Below are 25,057 nucleotides of genomic sequence, written 5' to 3' on the forward strand. Positions count from 1 at the left end.
GGTCCTGGATGGAGGGAAGCTCACATCCTGGTTCCTTGGGCGCTACCCTCTGCAGCGCTTTGGGGTTGAGGGCAGAGCAGTTCCCAGACCACACTGTGATGTTCCCAGTCAGGAGGCTCCCGGTTGCACCTCTGTAGAAGAAACCTTTTCAGTCGTCTGAGGTGAAAGAGGCGTTGCTGTGCCTTTTTCACCACATGGTCACTGTTAGGTGACCCAGGTTAGGTGATATGGACACCGAGGAACCGAGTGACTCTATAGTGGACCCACTGATGGTGATGGGGTCCAGCCTCTCTTCCTGTAGTCCATCAGCTCCTTGTTGATGTTGAGGGAGAGGTTGTTCTCCTGGCACCACTGTGTCAGGGTGTTGACCTCTCACCTTTAGGCCTCATCGTTGTCAGTAATCAGGCTTATTACCACCGTGTCGTCAGTGAGCACCCTGGTGGAGCAGGGCGTGGCTACGCAGGGGTGGGTGTTCAGGGAGGAGAGGGGAGGAGAGGGCTCAGGATGCAGCCCTGGGGTGGGGGGGGCTCCTCTGTTGAGGGGCGGGGTGGTGGGGGGTCTCCTGTGTTGAGGGAAGGTCTCCTGTGTTAAGGGGTGGGGGGGGGCTCCTGTGTTGAGGGGAGGTCTCCTGTGTTAAGGGGTGAGGGGGGCTCCTGTGTTGAGGGGTGGGGAGGGGAGGTCTCCTGTGTTAAGGGGTGGTGGGGGAGTCTCCTGTGTTGAGGGGTGAAGAGGGGAGGTCTTCTGTGTTGAGGGGTGGGTAGGGGAGGTCTCCTGTGTTGAGGGGCTGAGGTGTTGGGGCCCATCCTCATCGGCCCGGCAAGAAGTCCAGGATCCAGCTGCACAGGCTGGGGTTCAGCCTCAGGTCCCAGAGCCTGGTGTTCAGTCTGGGGGGTGACTGGTGTTGAATACTGAACCGTAGTCAACGAACAGCGTCCTCATTCCTCATATAGGTAGTCCTGTTCTTCAGGTGGGTGAGGACGGTGTGGAGTGTTGTGGATATGGTGTCGTCTATGGATCGGTTTTGTCAGACCGTTTTTATGCATATGTTTTATGCATAGGCTGTTATGTGCTCAGGAATGATGTCTCATTTAGGATATTGGGACTACTTACTGTATAATGTTTTCCAGTGTCTCTAAGATCCAGCAGTGGTGTGTAGATCTACATCAGATGATCGGACCAGATTGGACTATTATAGTATCACTAAATTAATAAATTGCATAAAGTGCCTGCATTCCTACCCCGTAAGTGAGCTTAAGTTGTATCTGACATTTCTCAGGCTAACTTGCTTTGGATAAAAGCGTCTGTTAAATGACTGTGATGTAATGTAACTCAATTATCCTGCATGTCTTGAACGTCAAGCTCTGTATTCACCCAGTCTACTTTGAACACCAAACACCAAATCATGAAAGCTAGATGCGTTGTTTAAATTACACCTCATCTTCAAGTGAAACAACGTGATATAGATGTGACCGTGATATAGATGTGACCGTGATATAGATGTGGCCGTGATATAGATGTGACCGTGATATAGATGAGACCGTGATATAGATGTGACCGTGATATAGATGAGACCGTGATATAGATGTGACCGTGATATAGATGAGACCGTGATATAGATGTGACCGTGATATAGATGTGACTGTTATATAGATGAGACCGGCATGTTTCTGCATTGTGTATTTTTTTTGCCCAGGAATGGATTTGAACCTGGGTTCCCGCGTTGCGAACACTATTTTATCCAGCTGCGCCGATGAAAAGCTAGCTCCTCATCAGAGCGGTTGGATGGTATTTAAACTGGGGGAGTGAGTTTAACCAACAACTAATACAGCTACTGTACCTACTCAGGACTCACAGGGACTCCGTTTCACTAGTTTACATAGAGTAAGAATGAGAGTTGAATAGGCCCTAAGTGTTCAAGTTAGATATTTATACAGTTTGTCACTCTCTGTCTCAATTTAGTACATACTGTTGAATATCTTTAGAATAATGAAACATGATCCCTTACAAAACAAGTGGAGAAGAAAATATCCTTTAACATTCTAACAGGCTGGTTACCACAGGATCAAACAATCTGAAACCATTAAACAGAGTAGGTGGTGAGAATACAGGTATATGCTATTTTTTTATTTAACCTTTATTTAACAAGGTGCATTGACAGAGAACATGTTCTCATTTGCAGCAATGGCCTCTGGGGGAATCTTAAATGCATTAATATACAGTTATGCCTAGGCTGTACAAAATCATCAAACGCAGAACAACGGAATCAATTAGAGAGTCTGTGTGATGTCATCGTCAGGTCGACCAGTTACATCATCCCCTCGCTCCAGCCGTCCACTAAATTAACTAAAACTAAATTACTAAATTAAAAACAGAGCCCTCCTCCAAACAACTCTTTGGATACAAGCCTACCAAACTCATCCACAACCAAACTCATCCACAACCAAACTCATCCACAACCAAACTCATCCACAACCAAACACATCCACAACCAAACACATCCACAACCAAACTCATCATCAACCAAACTCATCCACAACCAAACTCACCATCAACCAAATTCATCCACAACCAAACTCATCATCAACCAAATTCATCATCAACCAAACTCATACACAACCAAACTCATCATCAACCAAATTCATACACAACCAAACTCATCCACAACCAAACTCATCATCAACCAAATTCATCCACAACCAAACTCATCATCAACCAAACTCATCCACAACCAAACTCATCCACAACCAAACTCCTACACAGCCAAATGCATCCACAACCAATATGAAACTTGGCTCCAGTAGCTGCTAAAGCAACCACCAGATCAGGTGGGATAGTGAGGATGAGGTGGTGGAGAGATGGGATACACCGTTACAGTTCCCTTCAGATGCAAAGACAATGTATGTACTCTAACCCTACATATCTGAATAACATGCAATCTGACAAAGTCCAGATCATATCAGGGCATTGGCCATTAGTTTAGACGCAGTAGTGTCATTGTTTGAGAAGGGATGGGGTAACATGCTTGTAGTAGAGGTAGACGTTAATATTTAACCAGTGAGGCCTAATCATTCCCATCTCTTTCAGTCGTCAGTGGACCCAGCCATGGGTACTGTATTGTGAATAGTGAATCATAGACACATTCACAGACTCGAGCAGCATGCCCGCCGTCGGAGAAAACAACATATTCTGTCCAGTGTTTAGAACTGAACGTTGATTTAATGTTAAGCTCTGGTCCCTTCTCTCTGTGTGTGTGTGTGTGTGTGTGTGTGTGTGTGTGTGTGTGTGTGTGTCAGGTGCTGCCCGTGGTCGAGGTGCTGCGGCATGGGTGACCTGCGACCCCGGACCGTGTGGCTGGGCCACCCGGAGAAGCGGGAGCACAGGTACCCCAGGAACGTCATCAACAACCAGAAGTACAACTTCTTCACCTTCCTCCCCGGGGTGAGTGTCCGGGTCAGCGAGCTCATTACCCGACCGCCGGGCCGACGCTAGCAGAGGGCCAGTGTGCTGGCTGGACACTAGGGCTGGGTTAAAAAAAAAAAAATAATCGATTCAGAATCGATTCTGAATCAAATGATTCTGAATCGATTCTGAATCAAATGATTCGGTATCGATTCATGAATCCCAAAATCGATCTTTTATTTAATGAATAAATGAAGGAATGAATAGTTCATTCATTCATTCATTCATTCAATGATTCATTCATTCATTTTTGGAAATCAGTATCGATACTCAGCCCTAGTACTGATGTGTTGCATAACTTTGCAATCATGTAATTAAGGTTACAGCAAAAAAACAAACAGGTTGTAGTAACACTAACCAAAACAATATTGAATCGAATCTAATTGAATCGTGATAATCAATTCTGAACCTTGTGAATCGGAATCAAATCTATTCTTGAAATTCTAATCGATACCCAGCCCTACTGGACAGTGTCCATCATTCAATTCTCCTGTTGTAAAACTCTATCAGTTAACCTTCAGTGTTCTCGTCGGACGATAGTTATTCTTCAGTGTGTACTTCTGTGTTTGTTGGTGTAGTGTCAGATAGTTTTGTTTTTGCCAAGATGCTCCATATTCCATTTATATTAAAAGTAGCTGAGATTTGTTTTTAAAAACAAAAGCCAAGACCGGAGACCTTTTTGCGTTGCAAATTATGTTTTTTTTATTTGCTGTAGAGAGGCTGTATGCAGTCAAAGTCTCAAATCAACATGTTCTTCTTGTTGGGTGTGTGTGTGCTCTGCTGTTGACCTGCTGTGGAGAGGTTGGCATGTACAGTAGTGACGACAGAACACAAGCATTCCTTTGTCACCTGGCACATCGGTGTCAATGAAACCCAGTAGAGGTGTCGCAGAAGTGCTAAATCTATACTCAACTGTGATTGGCTGCGGCACAGGAAAAGCTTGTGAAGACGAGTTACTAATATCCTATCGTGTTTGAGTTGGAGATTATTTATTTCCGATCACTTCTTTCCGATTACCCGCTGAAGTCTCCTTCTCTGCGTTCAGTTCCCAGAATTCTTTATTTCGAACCACATGCGTGAAACATGGCTGCCAGTCTGAGGAGGCGTGGCTCGCTCTGCTCACGTTGCTTTGTGTTTTGTGTCTCAGGTGCTGTTTAATCAGTTCAAGTATTTCTTCAACCTGTACTTCCTGCTCCTGGCCTGCTCTCAGTTTGTCAACGAGCTCAGACTCGGGGCCCTCTACACCTACTGGGTCCCCTTGGTGAGCGCATTTTGACCAATAAATGCCAAAGTTAATGAATATCAGAATATTGTTTTATCGTGAAATGATATAGTGTTATGCCATCTAATGCATGATAGTATGTGTTATTCTGAGATGATAATGACATGAGTTAATGACATTAATGATCATATTGGCGGTTATTCTAGGGAATCGTTCTGATTGTTACCATCATGAGAGATGCGGTTGAGGAGATTAGATGTTTTCTTCGAGACAAAGAGGTGAACTCCCAGATTTACAGTAAGCTCTCAACAAGAGGTGAGTTCAGCCGCTTAAACTACTCTTACAATGGAAACTCTGCTTACAATGCAAATTATACTTATGACTCAACTTTAATGCCTCGCAGTTGAAGAGTTTATTTTTTCAATTGTGAGGCTTTCCCTGTTAAAGCTGATAGGGCCGTGGTTATAGAGTGCTGCTTAATTCAAAACAGAGATGTAAAAGTGTACATAAGAGGGTTTGGAATAAAGTGCTACCAGCAATAAAAACCTGGAGACCTCTTGTGGTTTCCATCACTTCACCCCTTTGATCTGGCAGCTTGTTTTACCCATAAACACAATGAATGGTTGCTTCCATGATAGCGGCCCCAGTGCACGCCTCACGACATGGGAGGGATCTGCGGATTGATTACTATGCTCGGGAGTAATAACTTATTACTAGAACAAAATATAGTCTCGTCCTCCACCGTGACTCTTATTTTGAAGTCTGTTATCTTAAATACATCTTATTCATCTTCTTATTCATGACAGACTAGAGAAGCCCAGTGTTTTTCTCAGAGTATGTCTGAAGCTTATTTCGATTTTTATGTTAAGCTGCCACTTCTCTTCAGATGTGTATGTAAATCAACATCCCTACACTTTTATTGTCGTAGTGGAGCAGACCACTTTTTGAAGCCCTGTGAACGTAATGCATAGCAATATTAATGTGCTTTAATGCCTTACATATGCAAAAGCCAGAGGTCACTCCAAAGGTCAGGGGTCGCCGACCCACTCCAAACAATTTTGCCTGTTCATTCCAAACGGAATGAGAGAAAAGGCTCAACTCCCCCCCAACATTCTTTCAGATCTTCATGGAAAATTACTCTCCCAAACTGAGTGGAGGGACATCTAGAACAACAGCTGGTCATTGGCTTTGTTACTCCAGGGGAGATGGATGAATAGTGAGGTGAATAGTGGTGTGACGTGGACTGTCTGCCCATGAAACAAAGGAGTATGAGGAAAGGGGTTTTTAACAGTGTTTCTGAAAGATGTTTATAGTACCAGTTTGTCTCCTGGCCATAAATCCTGTCACAACTATGGGAACCTTTTTAAATGGATGCTTCAGCTTTTCACTTGTTTATGCAGCCCTGATGCATTCCTCAATAAAACAAGGATGGCATCACCATAGAACTTTAGATAGAAGTTATATGTATTCTTTATCCTCATTTGCCAATCCAACAATACATATAGATTTGTGTTTTTAACAGACAACTATTTTCAGACAGCCATGTGCTGTAAATGTTAAAATAATCCTATGGATTTATTTAAAATGTGTTAGATAAAAATATGCATCTTGAATATTGATTGAAGGCATGGTTTCTCTTTCAAAGGCCCGGTGAAGGTTAAAAGCAGCGGTATTCAAGTTGGGGACCTTATAATCGTGGAGAAGGTTTGTGTTGGTCTGTGAATGTTGCCTGCATCTGCATCTGTGAATAAGCCCAGTACTTAACAGCATTGTCAAGTTGCCGTTTATATGACAAAGAATCATGAGTGGCTTGTTAATCTCTTGTGCTAGACTGGTGACTGAGGTGAAAGGAGTTAGTAAAGATTTTGTAATCTTGTGATCAATGCTTAGCTTCAGTCTGTCAAACTCAGTGCATACATAACTGACACAAACTTTAAATGCACTTAATTGGATCACAAATCCAAATTTAGTGACATTCTCTGTAGATACTGTCTTTATCTTGAATGCCACTACCCTGTAAATTGTAATGGTTAAGGTTATCCAAATAATTTTAAGCATTCTGAAGTTTTCTTCCTGTAGAAAGAGTGGATTCTCTTTTTGAAATATGAGAACTGAGTCCTGTCCTCGGTTACCAACTGGGCACTTCTCTGAATCACACAGTTCAGCCCAGCAAGGAAAGGTCACACATGTTACTCCACACATTCAACTCACATTTCTATGAGTGAAATAAATAAAAAACTTTATTTAATTCAGTTTAACTCACAAAATGTTCATTTATTTAGGTACTTAATTCGTCATCAAGCTAAAATGAACAGTTGAAAAGAGAAAACTAAACGAAAAACTCGAAAAAAAATTTTTTTTGATGTAACAGTAAATCTTTGCTTGACAAGCGACCACTTAAAATAATCCATGCCCAGTCAGCTCAATGTTTGACTTCTGTCAAGATATACAGTACTGGAAATGAATCTTCCAGTAACTCTGAGAGGGGCTCCCAGTGGAGCGACTGGGTCAGGCAGAGTGGAAAGGCCGGTCAGAGGCCCACTTAGCGCCAGGCCAGAATGATTTGCAGGAGGGTTTATTATAGTGATTGGGAATGCAGATAATGTGACACATTATTATAGTGTTTGGGAATGCAGGTCATATCACGTGACACATTAAAGCCTCTTCTACAGTCCGAGGGGCGGGATGCATTTTGAACTCATGTTGTTCTGTTGGTCTTTTCTTCTTAGAACCAGCGTGTTCCTGCTGACATGATCTTTCTAAGGACCTCGGAGAGAAATGGTAAACATCTGCTGGTCCTTCATCCTCACCGCTACAACCGCCCGGCCGTTGGTGCTGAGCTGGAGGGATTAGCCCTGACCAAGGACAGGAAGTCCAGCAATGTCTAAATTGTAATTGGGTCCAGTAGTGGTTCAAAAGTGGTTTAGCGGGGGCTGCTCTGACATTAGGAGCATGTGTCATGGTGATGACGGGTGTGGTCGGAGAAGACGCACGGACTTACTTTTCAACCCTCCCAGATACGCTCTGGATATTTTTGTTAAGGAAAATGAAGACATGCAAAGCAGAATAGAAAGAAAGTATAAAATGCAAAGATAAAACTGGAGACCAAGGCACAAACGTGGGGACTACATCTGAATAAACAAATGTGCGATTGAAGTTTTGTTCAAGTGACGACAAACGCAATGAATCACATGCAAAGCCAACAAGCCCTGTAGAATACATGAGTCAGGACCGCCTAAAGGTTATCTGTCTCTGTAGAAAATAATCTGTCACTTAGGACAGCCTAAAAAAGGTTAGCGTCCCCTGTGGGAAGATTTTGATGCGCATTCTATCTGTAGTGAAGCAAGATGGTAGAAGAGTACAACTACACTGTCCTATTTGACCATTCGGAGGAGTACCACAAGCCAGATGCATGCTGGGCTGGGCTTTGCCGTGGGGGAAGGGAAGCGACAGCTTTGTTTTACTGGAAAGAGTGTTTGCTATCTCTCTTCCATGTGGAGGCCATTAGGTCAATTATGAAGAGCCAGGGCCCAGGGTGCTGAGCAGCGGGCTGGCCAGGGGGGAGGGGCCAGCAGGCTACATGCCTCTACTTCCCAGTTCATCTCCACTACTTTTACAAAGTTCCAAACAACACAATGAAACAATGTAATGCATGTGACCGTTTTAGAGAAGCAAATTAATTGACAAACACAGCATTAGTTGTATAGCAGGGGATACAACGGTGAAATTCGTGGATCTATGCTGAAATTCATGGATCTATGCTGTCCTGCGCAATGTTCAAGCCTATCCAGTACCGCCCCCTAGAGGCGAATGTGTGCGTCTGTGCCAGATGGAGCAGTTGTGGTTGTAACTCGCCTTCCCCCCCAGGGTCGTGTTTCCTGCGCACGGACCAGCTTGACGGGGAGACGGACTGGAAACTGCGCCTCCCGGTGGGGTGCACCCAGAGGCTGCCCACCGCTGGCGTGAGTGTTCCGGACGGCCGCGCTCGCTCACGCCCCCCCTCCCTCTAGAACACAGACCCTCATTCTAGAACACAGACCCTCCCTCTAGAACACAGCGTGAGAACACAGAGAACGTGGAACAGTGCCGTCAGCTCTAGATCCCCACTGTGGGACACATGGAACCTGTGGACACTGTAGCCATGAGGGTACAATGTACTGGTGCTGGTACAATGTACAAATGTAATACTAAATATAGCTTACTGTATATAACTGTTTTCTTATTTGATCACTATAAAATATTGATTAAAACCATTTTCAAAATCAAGCGTCATGGTATCAGGGCATCCTGGTTGTTCTAATTCATAAATTGCTCCTCCTAATCCCTACTGTAATCTCTCTCCAGGACCTGCTCCAGATTAGGTCGTATGTGTACGCGGAGGAACCAAACATCGACATCCACAACTTCATTGGCACTTTCACCAGGGTGAGTGTTAACTTACTTGGACACTTTTCTTTCACATTACTTTTAAAATACTAAGGCCTGTATGATTCTCTCAACATAACTTGCTGTTTCACAAGACTAACGATCAGCTCATTGTGCGTGTGTGTGTTTCCTACAGGAGGACGGAGACCCTCCTGTCAACGAGAGCCTCAGTATTGAGAACACCCTGTGGGCCAGCACCGTCATCGCTTCTGGTAAACATCGTTCTGGCTCTCGCCTTCTCCTCTGTAGCACAGCTAATAACCAGGAAGTAGCCAGGACCAGCCCTCCCTCTCCACCGAAGCACAGCTAATAAACAGGAAGTAGCCAGGACCAACCCTCCTTCTCCACTGAAGCACAGATAATTACCAGGCAGTAGCTAGGTCCAACCCTCCTTCTCCACTGAAGCACAGCTAATTACCAGGAAGTAGCCAGGAGCAACCCTCCCTCTCCACCACACATCATTAAAAACAGTACATGTCTCCCTAAAGAAGTTGACCCTCCAAAGTCTGACTTGTGTGACATGGTGGTCGTTAAGTAAATGTACCTACTGTCCTACATCCTCTCAGATCAAGTCTATAAACTCTTACCATGTGTAAGGTTCATGGCTAGACAGCGACATGACCTGTGTGTATGAACTCCTACCATGCACTAAGGTTCGTGGTTAGACAGCGAGGTGACCTGTGTGTATGAACTCCTACCATTCACTAAGGTTTGTGGTTAGACAGCGAGGTGACCTGTGTGTATGAACTCCTACCATTCACTAAGGTTTGTGGTTAGACAGCGAGGTGACCTGAGTTTTCTCTCACTAGGGACGGTGATAGGAGTGGTGATCTACACTGGCAAGGAGCTACGCAGCGTGATGAACACCTCCAACCCCAGACACAAGGTAGGTCCTAGTACTAACCACAGATAAACACAACCCCAGACACAAGGTAGGTCCTAGTACTAACCACAGATAAACACAACCCCAGACACAAGGTAGGTCCTAGTACTAACCACAGATAAACACAACCCCAGACACAAGGTAGGTCCTAGTACTAACCACAGATAAACACAACCCCAGACACAAGGTAGGTCCTAGTACTAACCACAGATAAACACAACCCCAGACACAAGGTAGGTCCTAGTACTAACCACAGATAAAGACCTGAAGGTGGTACATTCACCGGATAAAGTCATGCGCTAGAGGGCTGATCTACTAAAGGTCTGCTTTTGTAAAACCATGTGAAAAACTGTTACCATGTGCATAAAAAAATCCAATTCAACAATTTCCTCCTTGGGATCAATAAAGTATCTGTTTATCTGCGGTGATGTACTAACGGGGTAAACAGAGGATTGTGTCTCTCAAATGCCAGATGCGCATCTTGTCCATATGTGCATTTTTGAAGTGCATGCTGGGGCATTTTTATGGGCGTGTGCATAATAGTGTGAGAAAAAGTGGGATTAAGATGACTGCTCTCATTTTAGTGAGAAGGAGATGTCGGCAAAATCAAAGAACACATTGGTTTTTTGTACACACCTGTTAGTGCTTTTGAAATGTCAGAAACATAAATAATTCAAACATATCGCCTGTACAGCAATGCGGTTTTAGAGCTTTCGGATGAAATGCCCGATGATTTAGAGCCAGTCACAAGAATGAGCTGCGCAGTACAAGCCAGGCTCAAACTTCTCACAACTCTGCATTTCCTTGCCCTTGGGTCATCCTAACTTATGGTTCTATCACCGCTGGGATCTCCACTGGTTCATCCGTGGTCTGAGCGCTATGTCGTACAGTAGGGACATGTTCCCCTTCAAGCTCTGCATGGTTGAAATCAATGTATACCCAGACATAGAACCACAGATCACATGTTTACCCTCCACACACTCATTCAAAAACATCAAACATCAAACAAATAAAGGAAAAAGATATGCTTGCTTTGTTGATTTTAAGAAAGCTTTCGCTTTCTGCTCAATCTGGCACAATGGTATTTTATACCAGTTGCTCCAAAAAGGTATTGGGGGCAAGATATATGATTTAGTATTCAGAAAACATGTGTGCTGTAAAGATGGACAGAAAAGAACTGAATTTTTTAATCAATGCCGTGGAGTTCATCAAGCTTGTAAACTATCCCCAGCACTTTTAATATATACATTGACCAGTTATCTGAACTCTTAGAAAAGTCCCAAGCCCCAGGACTTGAAGGGAAAGGGAGGTTAAGTATCTATTTTATGCAGATGACCTACGATGTGTAATTTGTTCGAATGAATACGCAATTTAGCCACTTTATTTAGGATCTTAGTAAATCAACGTTCATGTCATTTACAGTAGATCCTGCATGACTGTTGAAAGAATTCTGTTAATTTATCGGCCATGATGTGACATTGTGCTGACAGTTTATATATAGATATGTTGTCCTTTATGATCTCTCTCTTCACAGGTGGGTTTGTTTGACCTGGAGGTGAACTGTCTGACCAAGATCCTGTTTGTGGCGTTGGTGGTGGTCTCTCTGGTCATGGTGGCCCTGCAGCACTTCGCAGGCCTCTGGTATCTCCAGATCTTCCGCTTCCTGCTGCTCTTCTCCAACATCGTCCCCATCAGGTGGGTGTCAGATGCACTCTCTCACTTAAACACACACTCACTTAAACACACACTCTCACTCTCTCACTTAAACACACACTCTCGCTCTCTCGCTTAAAACACACACTCTCACTCTCTCACTTAAACACACAGTCACTTAAACAAACACTCTCACTGTCTCACTTAAAACACACACGCTCGCTTTCTCGCTTAAACACACACTCTCGCTCTCTCGCTTAAACACACACTCTCACCCTCTCACTTAAACACACACTCGCTCTCTCGCTTATGCCGGGTGCAGACTAGAGGATTTTCAAATCTTAACCGATTTTATAAACGTGGGAGGCACAGACATAACGATCATCTCAACCGTTTTTTAAATATTTGAATCGTAAGAACGCACACTCCACGATTCAGTCAAGACGCAGGACCGCACACTACACGATTTCAGAGTGCCGATTCATACCAGGGAAATGCAATGTCATTGGCTATTGTGGGTTTCCGCTCAGCATTCCATCGCTGTCCCAAAGTTAAATATCAAACATGTTTGATATTTACGATTCAAAATCGGGGAGACTCCGATCAGTCGGGAACGTTAAGATGAGGTGAGGAGTATTTGGGCAGATAATCGGTTCCGACAAGCCTTGATTCGGGAACGCCCCCCCGATTGTCGGGAGGGGTGAATCGGAGCTAAAATCGAGCTTAAAATCCTGTAGTCTGCACCCGGCATTAAACACACACTCCCAACCTCTCACTTAAACACACACTCTCACTCTCTCACTTAAGCACACACTCTCACTTAAACACACATTCTCACTCTCTCACTTAAACACACACTCTCACTCTCTCACTTAAATGCACACTCACTTAAACACTCACTCTCACTTAAACATACACACTCTCTCTCACTTAAACACACACTCTCACTTAATCTCACCCTCTCACTTAAAGACGCACTCTCACTCTCTCACTTAAACGCACACTCACTTAAACACTCACTCTCACTTAAACATACACACTCTCTCACTTAAACACACACTCTCACTTAATCACACACTCTCCCCCTCTCACTTAAACACACACTCTCTGATATATGATGGAGATTTGGTATTGAAGATTCAATGGCCGAGGAGAGGAAGTAGTATGCCGGACAGGATTGCAGATCAGACTCAAGGTTTATTGAGCACAACAGCAGACAGGAACCTGGGTCGGTCACAGACATACACCCTAGCGCAGTGTAGTCGGATCAGACAAAATAGCATTGAGTTTGTGCTAGCTTTATAGTCACGGTGGATCCTATACATAGTTCTTTAGTTTTACGCCCTTATACAATGTTTGCTTTAGAGCCTATTTGACTGTTTGCACCTGGTCTGTTGTCTATTCCGAGGAGTCTGACCAAATGTGTCTTGGCACTGAGAATAGCTTTAAGAACAATAACGACAACAATAGCACAGAACAGAGAGTCATCAGAAAACCTCTTAGTCACTCTCACTTAAACACATTCACTCTCTCACTTAAACACACTCTCTCTTTCTCTCTCTCTCTCTCTCTCTCTCTCTCTCTCTCTCTCTCTCACTTAAACACACTGTCACCCTCTCACTTAAACACACACTCACCCTCTCACTTAAACACACACTCTCTCAATGACTTTCAATAAACTATTAAAGCTCTATTAAAGTCCATCTAAGGAGAGTGTGACTTAGTGTAAGTACATAAATACACATTTGCTAATTATTACTTAAAAAAAATTAAAAATAAAATCCCAAAATAGCTTTTCTTGGCTCTCATGATTAAAATGTTATTAATGTGTCCAGCTTGCGTGTGAACCTGGACATGGGCAAGATGGTGTTCAGCTGGATGATCAGGAAGGACTCCAAGATCCCAGGAACGGTGGTGCGAGCCAGCACCATCCCTGAACAGCTGGGACGCATATCCTACCTGCTAACTGACAAGACAGGTGAGGCAGACCGGTACACACACGTCCTCCATGTCAAACGGGGAGACCCCTCTCATAAAGTCAGATCACACAAGAGTTGAGAGCTGAGTGAGAACTGGTCAACTGTGAAGTGTGAATACAGACGTTTGTTTTCTGTTTTTTGTTGTGTGTTTTGTCTGTGTTCCGTTTTTTTCTTGCAAAGGCAGTAGGGTAAAATGTACATTGTTTATGTTTCGGTTAGCCTGGTGAGACCATCCTGCCTTGTTCTAATGTGCTGGAGAGATGATAGCTGGAGATTTGCTGAGGTCGTGTCCAGTAGGACCGTGCTAGCTCCAGCCTGTCCCTGGGGCTTTGGGCTGTGTGCTACTCTCGGAGCCATGCCACTTATTGGATCTTTAAATCAAGATGAAAGCTCCCATCTCTACACACCATCACAGTCACACACCTTCAGCAGTCCACATCCTCCGGAGTTGGCCTCAAGCTCTCGAGATTTATGACTCTCATGCCTAATAAAATGATCGTCCATTTTCCCACACAGACCGTGGTTAGGGAAGCAGGGTGTGAAGGGCAAAGGTCAGGCTAATGTATGTGTTGGGCCTCCAAGGCCGTCCTGATATACTGCAGATACTGCTTTTAAACCGACCGGGAGGACACGAAGGCCACTGTGTCATTTGAAACAGTGAGGTACGGACACACGTTAACATATGTTGCATGTGGTACTGTAGCACACTGTTGTAATTTACAGTACCACATAAAGCATGGTCTATTCCGATGACAAATTTACATAGAAAATGGAATATTTGATTAAATAAATATTTCTCACAGGGACCCTGACCCAGAATGAGATGGTGTTCAGGCGCCTCCATCTTGGAACGGTGGCCTATGGGATGGACACCATGGACGAGGTGCAGAGTCATGTGTTCAGCGCATACACACAGGTAAGGAACAGTCCGGTTCGTCTGCTCTCCACCTCTCACTGACGAGGACATGGAAACGCTGAATAATGAGGGAAAAAGCAAGAGAAAAGCCCCAGTCATGGACGCTTTGTTTAAGGAACGTATCAGTTTGTGATTATTGTTTGGTCGAATGCTTCCTGACCTCAGATGACAGTCTTTGTCCCTTTGACACCAGAGGTTAGTGAAGCAGGAAACAGGATTAGGTTCCAGCCCAGTGCACAGTTGACCCCTTTAATGATGCCTCCATTAACCCTGGGAAACACAGCAACCCTAAAAATAGCAAGACCAAGACGCAAAAGCTAATTGAGCATATTTCTTCACACATCTGGTTATGTTTACATGCAACCCCCCTCCCGGGTGATATTGTTAAGACTCAAGGATGTGCCAAAAAGGTTTCACGTGTTCCGTAGCTCGGAACTGGACTGGTACCTCTGCGAAATAAACGGTAAGTGTTATTTTCAGCAACAAAATAAACATACATACGCTACATCGATATGACAAATGTCTGGTGACAGTAAGGAAGGTTTGACCAAACAAGAACTTTTGAGGTATATTTCATAAATGTTTGGACTGTGATTTACGTTTTCAAACTATTCCCGACAGCAGTTGAGCTCAGTTGTTGCAGTGACCATTGCTTGAATTCCTTATAGAAAAATACTTATTGATCTCTTCCCTGAGTATTGTCCTTTTCACAGCGTTTTCTTATTATCGTCGTCCTCAGTCTGCCCATGACCTCCCGACCTCCAGGGCGCAGGCAGCCACTAAAGTCCGCAAGACCATCATCAGCCGTGTACACGAGGCGGTGAAGGCCATCGCCCTGGTGCACAACGTGACGCCGGTGTACGAGGCCAACGGCGTGACGGACCAGGCGGAGGCGGAGCAACACTACGAGGACACCTGCAGGGTCTACCAGGCCGCCAGCCCGGACGAGGTAGCCACCCCGCCCCCCTCGCACTGCCGAGGGACGCGCATCTGGGGTTGACCCCTGGTCCGCAGTTGGCACAGCTCAACACAGCTGCTGGTACAGCTCAACACGGATAGCCCACATCGTGATAACTATTAGTGTTCTGTGAAGGCCGAAGGATGTGTATTTCGGTCCTAGATACTTAGTTGTACCAAGTTAGAGGCAACTCTTTGACGAAGACGGCTGTCCCTTAGTCTCGCAATACCAAACTTTGGAGATCTCCACCTCCAAAAGTCTGGAGACGTCTCCATTGAAAATGATCGCTAGGACAGCGTCGAAAACCGACGCTACCAATCAAAACCACTGCCTTCATCTCCAATAGTGTGAAAGACCCGCCTTACTAGAAATTATGTCCTCAAACAAACAGGATTGGAGAAGCAAAACAAAACAAAACATTCACCGTCCCATTAGGAAAGGCCGTCCTGAAGATATTGCCATTGGTTCTGCAATGCAGGTTATTTTCAATCTCTCAAATTGTTAACACCCACTTTTAGCGAAGAAACCTGGACGAATGTCTTCAGTCTCTAGTTGAGTGCAGCGTTAAGAGACTGACTCATGAGTCCATTTCTACAGCTTTTTGTACGATAAATACAGTGACTAGAAGAACATAATATACTGTAGAGCGACAGGTGGCGAGTTCTTGGTTTTCTAGTTAGGACCCTTATTGCTGCCTCCGCACAGCTTGCCACCTTTGAAGGCAACCTTGAAGAGACAAATGGCATTCCACACTCATGTCCTTGATCAGTATGAATCCTTTGATCTCCAGGAGGAGGGCTGTGGAATCCAACTTGATCCATTTCCTGTGGTATAAATAGGGATTTCCTTAATGTGCTCCCCAGTCCGACGCACTTATCCCCTCTTAGTTTCCATCCTTGATAGAGCTGATTCTGATGTGGCCACATCTGCTGCTCTGAGCTGATTAGCCATGTGTATATCCTATTTCATGCAATGGATGCATTGTATGTTTTTGGCACACCCGTGAAATATAATTCCTTAGAAATAACAATGGCAAAAGCTTCACATTCATTTGTGGCCATTTCCTCTCTTGGTGGAGTGCTTCTGTTTTTTACAATAGGTGTTTTGTATCTGCTTGATATGATCTAAAGCTCAAATTCAGTTTACTTTCCTATTGCATCTCAGGAAGTCTAAATATAGCTATAGTTTTGGCTGCTAGTGTCTGTGGTCACACAGTACGAGCGACGGTTGCCTACGTGGTTTTTCGTGGTCCGTGGTTTCGTCTGTCAGGCTGTCAGAGCAGACCTGTTTGTGTCAGAGCAGACATGTTTGTGTCAGAGCAATTTGAGGGAAGAGCCAGATTGAAGCATGTTGTTACAGATCTGTACAGACAGACATTGGTGGTGTGTCCGGTGAAAGCAAGTTACTCGGATCTCACTGTATTTTGAGTTACTTATCTCTTATTATCGTATTTACTCATGAAAATAGATAGATAGATAGATTGATTGATCGACTGATTGATCGACTGATTGATCGACTGATTGATTGACTGATTGATTGATTGATTTTTCTATAGGGTAGGCCTACATTAAAATGGCGATTCAAGCAATGAAGTATGTTAGTAAGTATGTCATATCCAGGCAGGTAGATGGAGTATGTTGGTGAGTGTCCTGTCCAAAGGGCCTTAGAACCCTCCAGGTTGACTCAGGTCCATAGTGTCCAGCCAATCAGCATTGAGCAGTCTGATGGTGGCTTGAAGAAACCTCCAGTAGTTCTCCGCTGCTACAGCAGACTGGTAGAACATGTTTAACATGGTTCTACACACATCGAAGGCCTGAGTCTCCTCAGGAAGTAGAGAGTTCTTGAATATGGCCTCTGGGTTTCCGGCCCGTTCCAGCCTGTCATCCAGGTGCACTCCTGGATACTTCTATGACTGGACCATATCATAACCACTTGGATTTTTGTCATTCAGTAGGTCCTCTTTAGGTCCCTGGTGATCCAGGGTTTGTTGTTGGAGAAACAGCGCACCCTGCTGGTGGGTATGGCAACTACGGCATTATCCACAGAGAAATGTATACACAGTAGTCTGAAAGGCAGGGGATTAGCCCGTCTATTGTATTATACTCCCCTCAACACAATGCCAAGTCATAACACTATTGCATGTTTCCATAGTGATCCAAACAAGAGTTATTAGTTTTTTCAACCGTTGCTTTTTCAACCATTTCTCTTTCAACAAATCACCCAAAATGTGGCTGTGACTCATAGTCTTTGCATGTGGCAAATATCTCTCTCTCTCTCTCTCTCTCTCTCTTTCTCTCTCTCTCTCTCCTTCTCTCTCTCTCTCTCCTTCTCTCTCTCTCTCTCTCTCTCTCTTTCTTTCTCTCTCTCTCTTTCTCTCTCTTTCTCTCTCTCTCTCCCCCTCTCTCTCTCTCTCTCTCTCTCTCACACACATGCGCGCGCACACACACACACACACACACACACACACACACACACACACACACACACACACACACACATACATTACCATTAGTGGTGGTGCTGTTGCTATGTAGGGACTTTTAGTCACCAGTGACTAAACCCCAGACTGTGTCTCTACCCCAGACTGTGACTCTACCCCAGACTGTGTCTCTACCCCAGACTGTGACTCTACCCCAGACTGTGTCTCTACCTCAGACTGTGTCTCTACCTCAGACTGTGTCTCTACCTCAGACTGTGTCTCTACCCCAGACTGTGACTCTACCCCAGACTGTGTCTCTACCTCAGACTGTGTCTCTACCTCAGACTGTGTCTCTACCTCAGACTGTGTCTCTACCCCAGACTGTGACTCTACCTCAGACTGTGACTGTGACTCTACCCCAGACTGTGTCTCTACCTCAGACTGTGTCTCTACCTCAGACTGTGTCTCTACCCCAGACTGTGACTCTACCCCAGACTGTGTCTCTACCTCAGACTGTGTCTCTACCCCAGACTGTGTCTCTACCCCAGACTGTGTCTCTACCCCAGACTGTGACTCTACCCCAGACTGTGACTCTACCCCAGACTGTGACTCTACCCCAGACTGTGACTCTACCCCAGACTGTGACTGTGACTCTACCCCAGACTGTGTCTCTACCCCAGACTGTGACTCTACCCCAGACTGTGTCTCTACCCCAGACTGTGACTCTACCCCAGACTGTGTCTCTACCCCAGACTGTGACTCTACCCCAGACTGACTCTACCCCAGACTGCTCCTCACTCTACCCCAGACTGTGACTCTACCCCAGACTGTGACTCTACCCCAGACTGTGACTCTACCCCAGACTGTGTCTCTACCCCAGACTGTGTCTCTACCCCAAGACTGTTCCTCACTCTACCCCAGACTGTGACTCTACCCCAGACTGTGACTCTACCCCAGACTGTGACTCTACCCCAGACTGTTCCTCACTCTACCCCAGACTGTGACTCTACCCCAGACTGTGACTCTACCCCAGACTGTGACTCTACCCCAGACTGTTCCTCACTCTACCCCAGACTGTGACTCTACCCCAGACTGTGTCTCTACCCCAGACTGTGTCTCTACCCCAGACTGTGACTCTACCCCAGACTGTTCCTCACTCTACCCCAGACTGTGACTCTACCCCAGACTGTGACTCTACCCCAGACTGTGACTCTACCCAAGACTGTGTCTCTACCCCAGACCTCTCCTCACTCTCCCCCGACTGGACGACACACGCAAGACAGTCAGAGCTCTGCTTAGCCTTGACCTGCGCAGGGAACAGCCAAACATGGCCACGGACCGGACATGAGCAGGAAATAAACACTGTTAGTTGGAGGTTTGGCCCGATGTCTGCCCCCCCCCCCCCCGTCCGTCCGTCCGTCCGTCCGTCCACACGGGGCTTCCCGTCTTATTCGGGCGCACTGACATGCTGTCACTAGAGGGACGTTAGAGAGGACAGGAGGAAGATGTGTTTGTGATCTTTCTCTTCGGTCCCGGGTTTGGACGTTATTGTGCAGTCAACTACGTTCAGAAATGACCCCCCACCCACCCGACCCCTCTCAACAAAACATTAATGGATGTCATCTGCTGAGTTCAATCCATGTGGCCTCCAGAAGAGAAAGAAAAACGAAAATAAATATGCCTCTGCCAAGAGTTTTTTTTTTTTTAAATGGTTGTCATCCTATTTTTCCAATCAATACTCTTGAGTGAAAATGCTGGAGACATTGATTAGGACTGAAGGAGAACAATGTGCTCTTTGAGGTGCCTCTCAACACTAATGTGTCTTTTCATCATATTCTGTGTGTCCTTGACCAGATCTCACCGTGTTGTGAAATGCTGAAGATGTTCCAATTTCTAACATAAAATTAAACGTATCTGCTTGAACTTATATCGACCATAAGTGCACACTGCACACATAAAAATGATATGTCAATGTACCCAAGATGTGAGTTGACACTAAATAGTAGATATATCTCTAGTAGATAGTAGAGACTCTCCAGCCTGTCTTTGTCCTGTCTCTTCTGTTGTGCGGTGCTAGGTGTCACTGGTGCAGTGGACGGAGAGTGTGGGTCTGACCCTGGTGGGAAGAGACCAGTCCTCCATGCAGCTGAGGACCCCCAGTGGACAAATCCTGAACTTCACCATCTTGCAGATGTTTCCCTTCACCTATGAGAGCAAAAGGATGGGGGTCATTGTCCGGGTGAGTCCTGACATGAGATCCTGGTGATAACATCAAAGTTTGGGTGGGTGCTGACATTATGGATGGATAATAAACCTCATGAAATTGTTTTATGTCTTCTTGAAGAGGTAGAAGGTTTGTAACTTGGATTACAGCTGTTATGAACTATTGAACTGTTATTACCAGCCCTGTAAGGAACCTTTGTTCAGCATAAACATACAATATTTACATTTGTGAATATAATAGGCAAGACTAAGACGTATCTGAGAAAGGCTTTACCCTGCTATGAACTCGATGACTAAGTCAGATGGAGATAATTAACTATTGTTCTTGGCCTGGCTGGATCTAGTAGAACTGGTTCAGGAAGCCCGAGCTTGAAAACACTTTTGACCTTTTATGAACACTAAAATAATCAGCCCCTTCTGTCATGGCCTGTTATAAATTCACATGGCGTGTACACCTTCTCCCAGGGGCAGAGAATCTACAATATTATCCTTGTTTGTTAATATTTTTTGTTGAATTAATGTAATCATGGTTAAATGTCCTGCTCTCCAGGATGAGTCTACGGGAGAGATCACCTTTTACATGAAGGGGGCAGATGTGGTGATGGCAGGCATTGTACAGTACAACGATTGGCTGGAGGAAGAGGTACGCTTTCCTTCTTTCCAGCGTTCTTTCCACCGTAATGAGTTTGCCTCTTTTCTTTTGAGTCTATTTCTGTTCTGCTCTGCTCTCTCCGCCCCGGTCGCAGTGTGGGAACATGGCCAGGGAAGGCCTGAGGGTCCTGGTGGTCTCCAAGAAGTCCCTCACTGAGGAGCAGTACCAGGACTTTGAGGTGGGGCAAACTTACTGTCCTCATCTGGCTCCACTAACCCCCGACCCTAACAGGAAGACAAGGTTGCCTGGTGGAGGAATGGACTCCGGACTCGCCAGTTAACATTGAGGTTTCTGTGTGTTCGGTAGCTGTTTTGGCAGACGCGTTAGTGAAGCAGAGTGCAGGAGAGAAGCCGCAGCTACGCTCCCGGAGCCCGCTGGCGGCCATGTTGTTTGAGTGGGCCTTTGTTAGTACTGACAGTGCTGGTCAAAACATGATCAAAACAGAAGTTCCGCTAGAGGATCTGCTTAATGAATCTGTGAGTCACTCCTGAGGGAATGCTCTTCTCACACACTGTCCAGAGGGAATGGCCGCCTCACACACACGCCAGGTGTTTTTCGTCCTAAATGTTCCTCCTACCTGCCTGCTGGCGAAAACAGTGAACGATTCAGCCAAATAGTTTCTACAGATACAGATACTATCATTGTTCTTAAATGTCAAAGTGTGTTTGTTGCTAGGATTCCCCTTGTACACACACACACACGCACACACACACACGCACACACACACACACACACGCCCGTTCTCAGGACAGGGCAGGCCAGTGTCTCCCCTGCAGCACCAGGCCTGTGCTATGTGAACGTGTGGGCGGTGGTGAGTCACTCAGTGAGTCACCGAGTTTGTCTTCCTGTGTGAGTCACCCAGATTGTTTTCTCTTTATCTCACTCGCAAATTGCTCTCCGAGTTGGAGATGGGCGTTCCCCGGTGATAATGGCCGTTGGGCATCTGTCCATCCCAGACGTGTCACAGTGGATAAGTTTGTCGAGTCTGACCCTTAAATTAAACTAGCCATACAGCCATACTTTACTATGCAGAGCTGGACTTGGAAGAGCATTGTCCATTCACAGAAACCGACTCTCACACTGTATCTCCACATGTGACGGCTCCTCCTTCTGCCTGGGTCCCATTCACCAGTCTCCACGTTCCTACACACGCCATTCCCCTGTGTGTGCTTTTCTAAGCTTCTCCTACTGCGTCTAGTGGACGTGCCACATCCCAGCATGCCCTCTGCCCCCAGGCTCGCTATGTCCAGGCCAAGCTGAGCGTCCACGACCGCTCGCTGAAGGTTGCCACGGTGATTGAGAGTCTGGAGATGGAGATGGAGCTGCTGTGTCTGACCGGGGTGGAGGACCAGCTGCAGGCCGACGTCAGGCCCACCCTGGAGATCCTGCGCAACGCGGGCATCAAGGTCAGAGGGCAGACGGCCACAGCACAGCAGCTGATGCCAAGCATGGACGCCATTTTGATAGGGCTTTGTACAATAAAGACGTTGACAAACCTACACTATATTCTATTTGTAGGTTTGACAATCATGTGCTGGTTAGACAAAGTATTGTATATCAGTATAATATATTATTATATATAATTTTCAATGGTCTTCTGGGGGGAATTCCAGAAAGAGAGTTGGTGAAAACTCAGTTAGCAAAGTTTTCACTTAACCCGCTTTCTGGAATACCCCCCTCGTTACAAAACAAAGCACAAACGAAACCAACATACGTCAGTAAAATAAATACAAAGATATACATTTACACATGCAAACTGATCAAATAAATACCAAAACATCATCACTAAACAACATTATTTAAAAAACATGCACAGACCTCAACCTCAATTTCATTTAACATATATATATATATATATATATATATATATATATATATATATAAGCAGTATATATTTAATCATTGCATAAAGTTCTGTGATGTTGTATGTAGGTGTGGATGCTGACTGGAGACAAGCTTGAGACGGCCACCTGCACCGCCAAGAACGCCCACCTGGTGACCCGTAACCAGGACATCCACATCTTCAGACCTGTGAGTCCCGGACAGGAAACGCGGCGTGTCCCGCTGCCGGCCTGCGTTGAGTGCTCAGAGTACGGCTCAGAGCAGATGGGCCCGGTACACGGGGTTGTTCCCAGTCCAAGGGTTCATCTGCAGTTTCCAGCCCCTGGCCGACCAATGAGAGCCATCCTCTGAATGGCCAAGGCCCATAGCAGTACTTCACCAGTCCCACAGCCCCGTCTCTCACAAGCATACAACCCTGTCTCTGACAAACATAGAGCCCCGTCTCTCACAAGCATACAGCCCTGTCTATGACAAACATACAACCCTGTTTATGACAAACATACAACCCTGTTTATGACAAACATACAACCCTGTCTATGACAAGCATACAGCCCTGTCTATGACAAACATACAAACATACAACCCTGTCTATGACAAACATACAACCCTGTTTATGACAAACATACAACCCTGTCTATGACAAGCATACAGCCCTGTCTCTGACAAGCATACAATCCTGTCTCTGACAAGCATACAGCCCTGTCTATGACAAACATACAACCCTGTCTATGACAAACATACAACCCTGTTTATGACAAACATACAACCCTGTCTAAGACAAACATACAACCCTGTCTATGACAAACATACAACCCTGTTTATGACAAACATACATCCCTGTCTCTGACAAGCATACAGCCCTGTCTATGACAAACATACAACCCTGTTTATGACAAACATACATCCCTGTCTCTGACAAGCATACAGCCCTGTCTATGACAAACATACAACCCTGTCTATGACAAACATACAACCCTGTTTATGACAAACATACAACCCTGTCTAAGACAAACATACAACCCTGTCTATGACAAACATACAGCCCTGTCTATGACAAACATACAACCCTGTCTATGACAAACATACAGCCCTGTCTATGACAAACATACAGCCCTGTCTATGACAAGCATACAGCCCTGTCTATGACAAGCATACAGCCCTGTCTATGACAAACATACAGCCCTGTCTATGACAAGCATACAGCCCTGTCTATGACAAACATACAACCCTGTCTATGACAAGCATACAGCCCCGTCTATGACAAGCATACATCCCTGTCTATGACAAACATACAGCCCTGTCTCTGACAAGCATACATACCTGTCTATTACAAGCATACAGCCCTGTCTATGACAAACATACAGCCCTGTCTATGACAAGCATACAGCCCTGTCTATGACAAACATACATCCCTGTCTCTGACAAGCATACAGCCCTGTCTATGACAAACATACAGCCCTGTCTATGACAAACATACAGCCCTGTCTCTGACAAACATACAGCCCTGTCTATGACAAGCATACAGCCCTGTCTATGACAAGCATACAGCCCTGTCTATGACAAACATACAACCCTGTTTATGACAAACATACAACCCTGTCTATGACAAACATACAGCCCTGTCTCTGACAAGCATACAGCTCTGTCTCTGACAAGCATACAGCCCTGTCTCTGAGCAGTCCAGAGATCAGGATCCAGAGTTCAATAAATCACCTTCCACCAGAGCCTGCTCGCAGGTCTCTCTCAGAAAGAGTGGTCTCTCTGAAACAGAGGAGAGAGAGTGAGAGAGAGAGAGCTGAACGGCTCCCTCCGGGAACACAAAACAGAGCCCACTTCCTAATTTGTTTTACAGGTTTGTTTCTCTAAACTGCACAATTGCTTTGATAGTCGCTCGACTTCCCCTCTGGCCGCGTTCCAGAGCGAGAGGAGAGGCTGCTCTAGGAAGGTTACAGCTTGCGTACAACAGAGGTTACTGGAAGAGGATAACAATGGCTGGCACAGCATGAAAACAGACCCCTGTCTCCCTGGCCCGACGGCATGGGCATCTGGGCAGGCTTCCTGATGGACACACATGGCGTCAGGATTGACATCTGAAAAGCCAATGGCAGAAGGAGATCCATAACCAGAGCATAACATGTTTTGACAGATTGATGTCTGCCAGGGTCATCTGTGCGTTTTGACTTTTGACTCAGTTTTAGGGGACTGTTTTTCGACAAATCTGGAGCATAACCAGACTTCATTCTTCACTCAATCATCTACAAACGTCAACAAAACGCCCGAGTGGCCCTTTAGATTTGCTACGTATATGAAATGTGCAGCAGTTTATGGCTGTGGCTTCATGCTCACTCGCTGGGAGTTGGCGGTTGATCGGTTATTGTGGAATCTGGATTGTAATCTAGAGTGTTGATGGCAGTTGCATGAAGAAA

The 25,057-nt window shown here is 45.4% G+C and overlaps 1 protein-coding gene across 1 annotated transcript in view; it reads left to right on the forward strand.

The window, feature by feature from the left end:
• The window catches only part of atp9a (ATPase phospholipid transporting 9A), a 36,446-nt gene that overhangs the window by 856 nt on the left and 10,533 nt on the right, over positions 1 to 25,057 (forward strand). Inside the window, exons 2-19 of the mRNA XM_084445281.1 lie at positions 3,294 to 3,438; positions 4,607 to 4,720; positions 4,888 to 4,996; positions 6,327 to 6,385; positions 7,411 to 7,462; positions 8,549 to 8,643; positions 9,026 to 9,106; positions 9,243 to 9,318; positions 9,916 to 9,992; positions 11,524 to 11,684; positions 13,478 to 13,620; positions 14,425 to 14,537; positions 15,277 to 15,486; positions 19,992 to 20,153; positions 20,688 to 20,780; positions 20,884 to 20,967; positions 22,025 to 22,195; positions 22,722 to 22,820. Of these exons, the coding sequence (XP_084301407.1) occupies positions 3,294 to 3,438; positions 4,607 to 4,720; positions 4,888 to 4,996; positions 6,327 to 6,385; positions 7,411 to 7,462; positions 8,549 to 8,643; positions 9,026 to 9,106; positions 9,243 to 9,318; positions 9,916 to 9,992; positions 11,524 to 11,684; positions 13,478 to 13,620; positions 14,425 to 14,537; positions 15,277 to 15,486; positions 19,992 to 20,153; positions 20,688 to 20,780; positions 20,884 to 20,967; positions 22,025 to 22,195; positions 22,722 to 22,820 (2,044 nt within the window). The remainder of the gene's footprint in view (positions 1 to 3,293; positions 3,439 to 4,606; positions 4,721 to 4,887; positions 4,997 to 6,326; positions 6,386 to 7,410; positions 7,463 to 8,548; positions 8,644 to 9,025; positions 9,107 to 9,242; positions 9,319 to 9,915; positions 9,993 to 11,523; positions 11,685 to 13,477; positions 13,621 to 14,424; positions 14,538 to 15,276; positions 15,487 to 19,991; positions 20,154 to 20,687; positions 20,781 to 20,883; positions 20,968 to 22,024; positions 22,196 to 22,721; positions 22,821 to 25,057) is intronic.

The sequence above is a fragment of the Borostomias antarcticus genome (genome assembly GCF_949987555.1).
Source record: "Borostomias antarcticus genome assembly, chromosome: 11".
NCBI classification, from domain to species: domain Eukaryota; kingdom Metazoa; phylum Chordata; class Actinopteri; order Stomiiformes; family Stomiidae; genus Borostomias; species Borostomias antarcticus.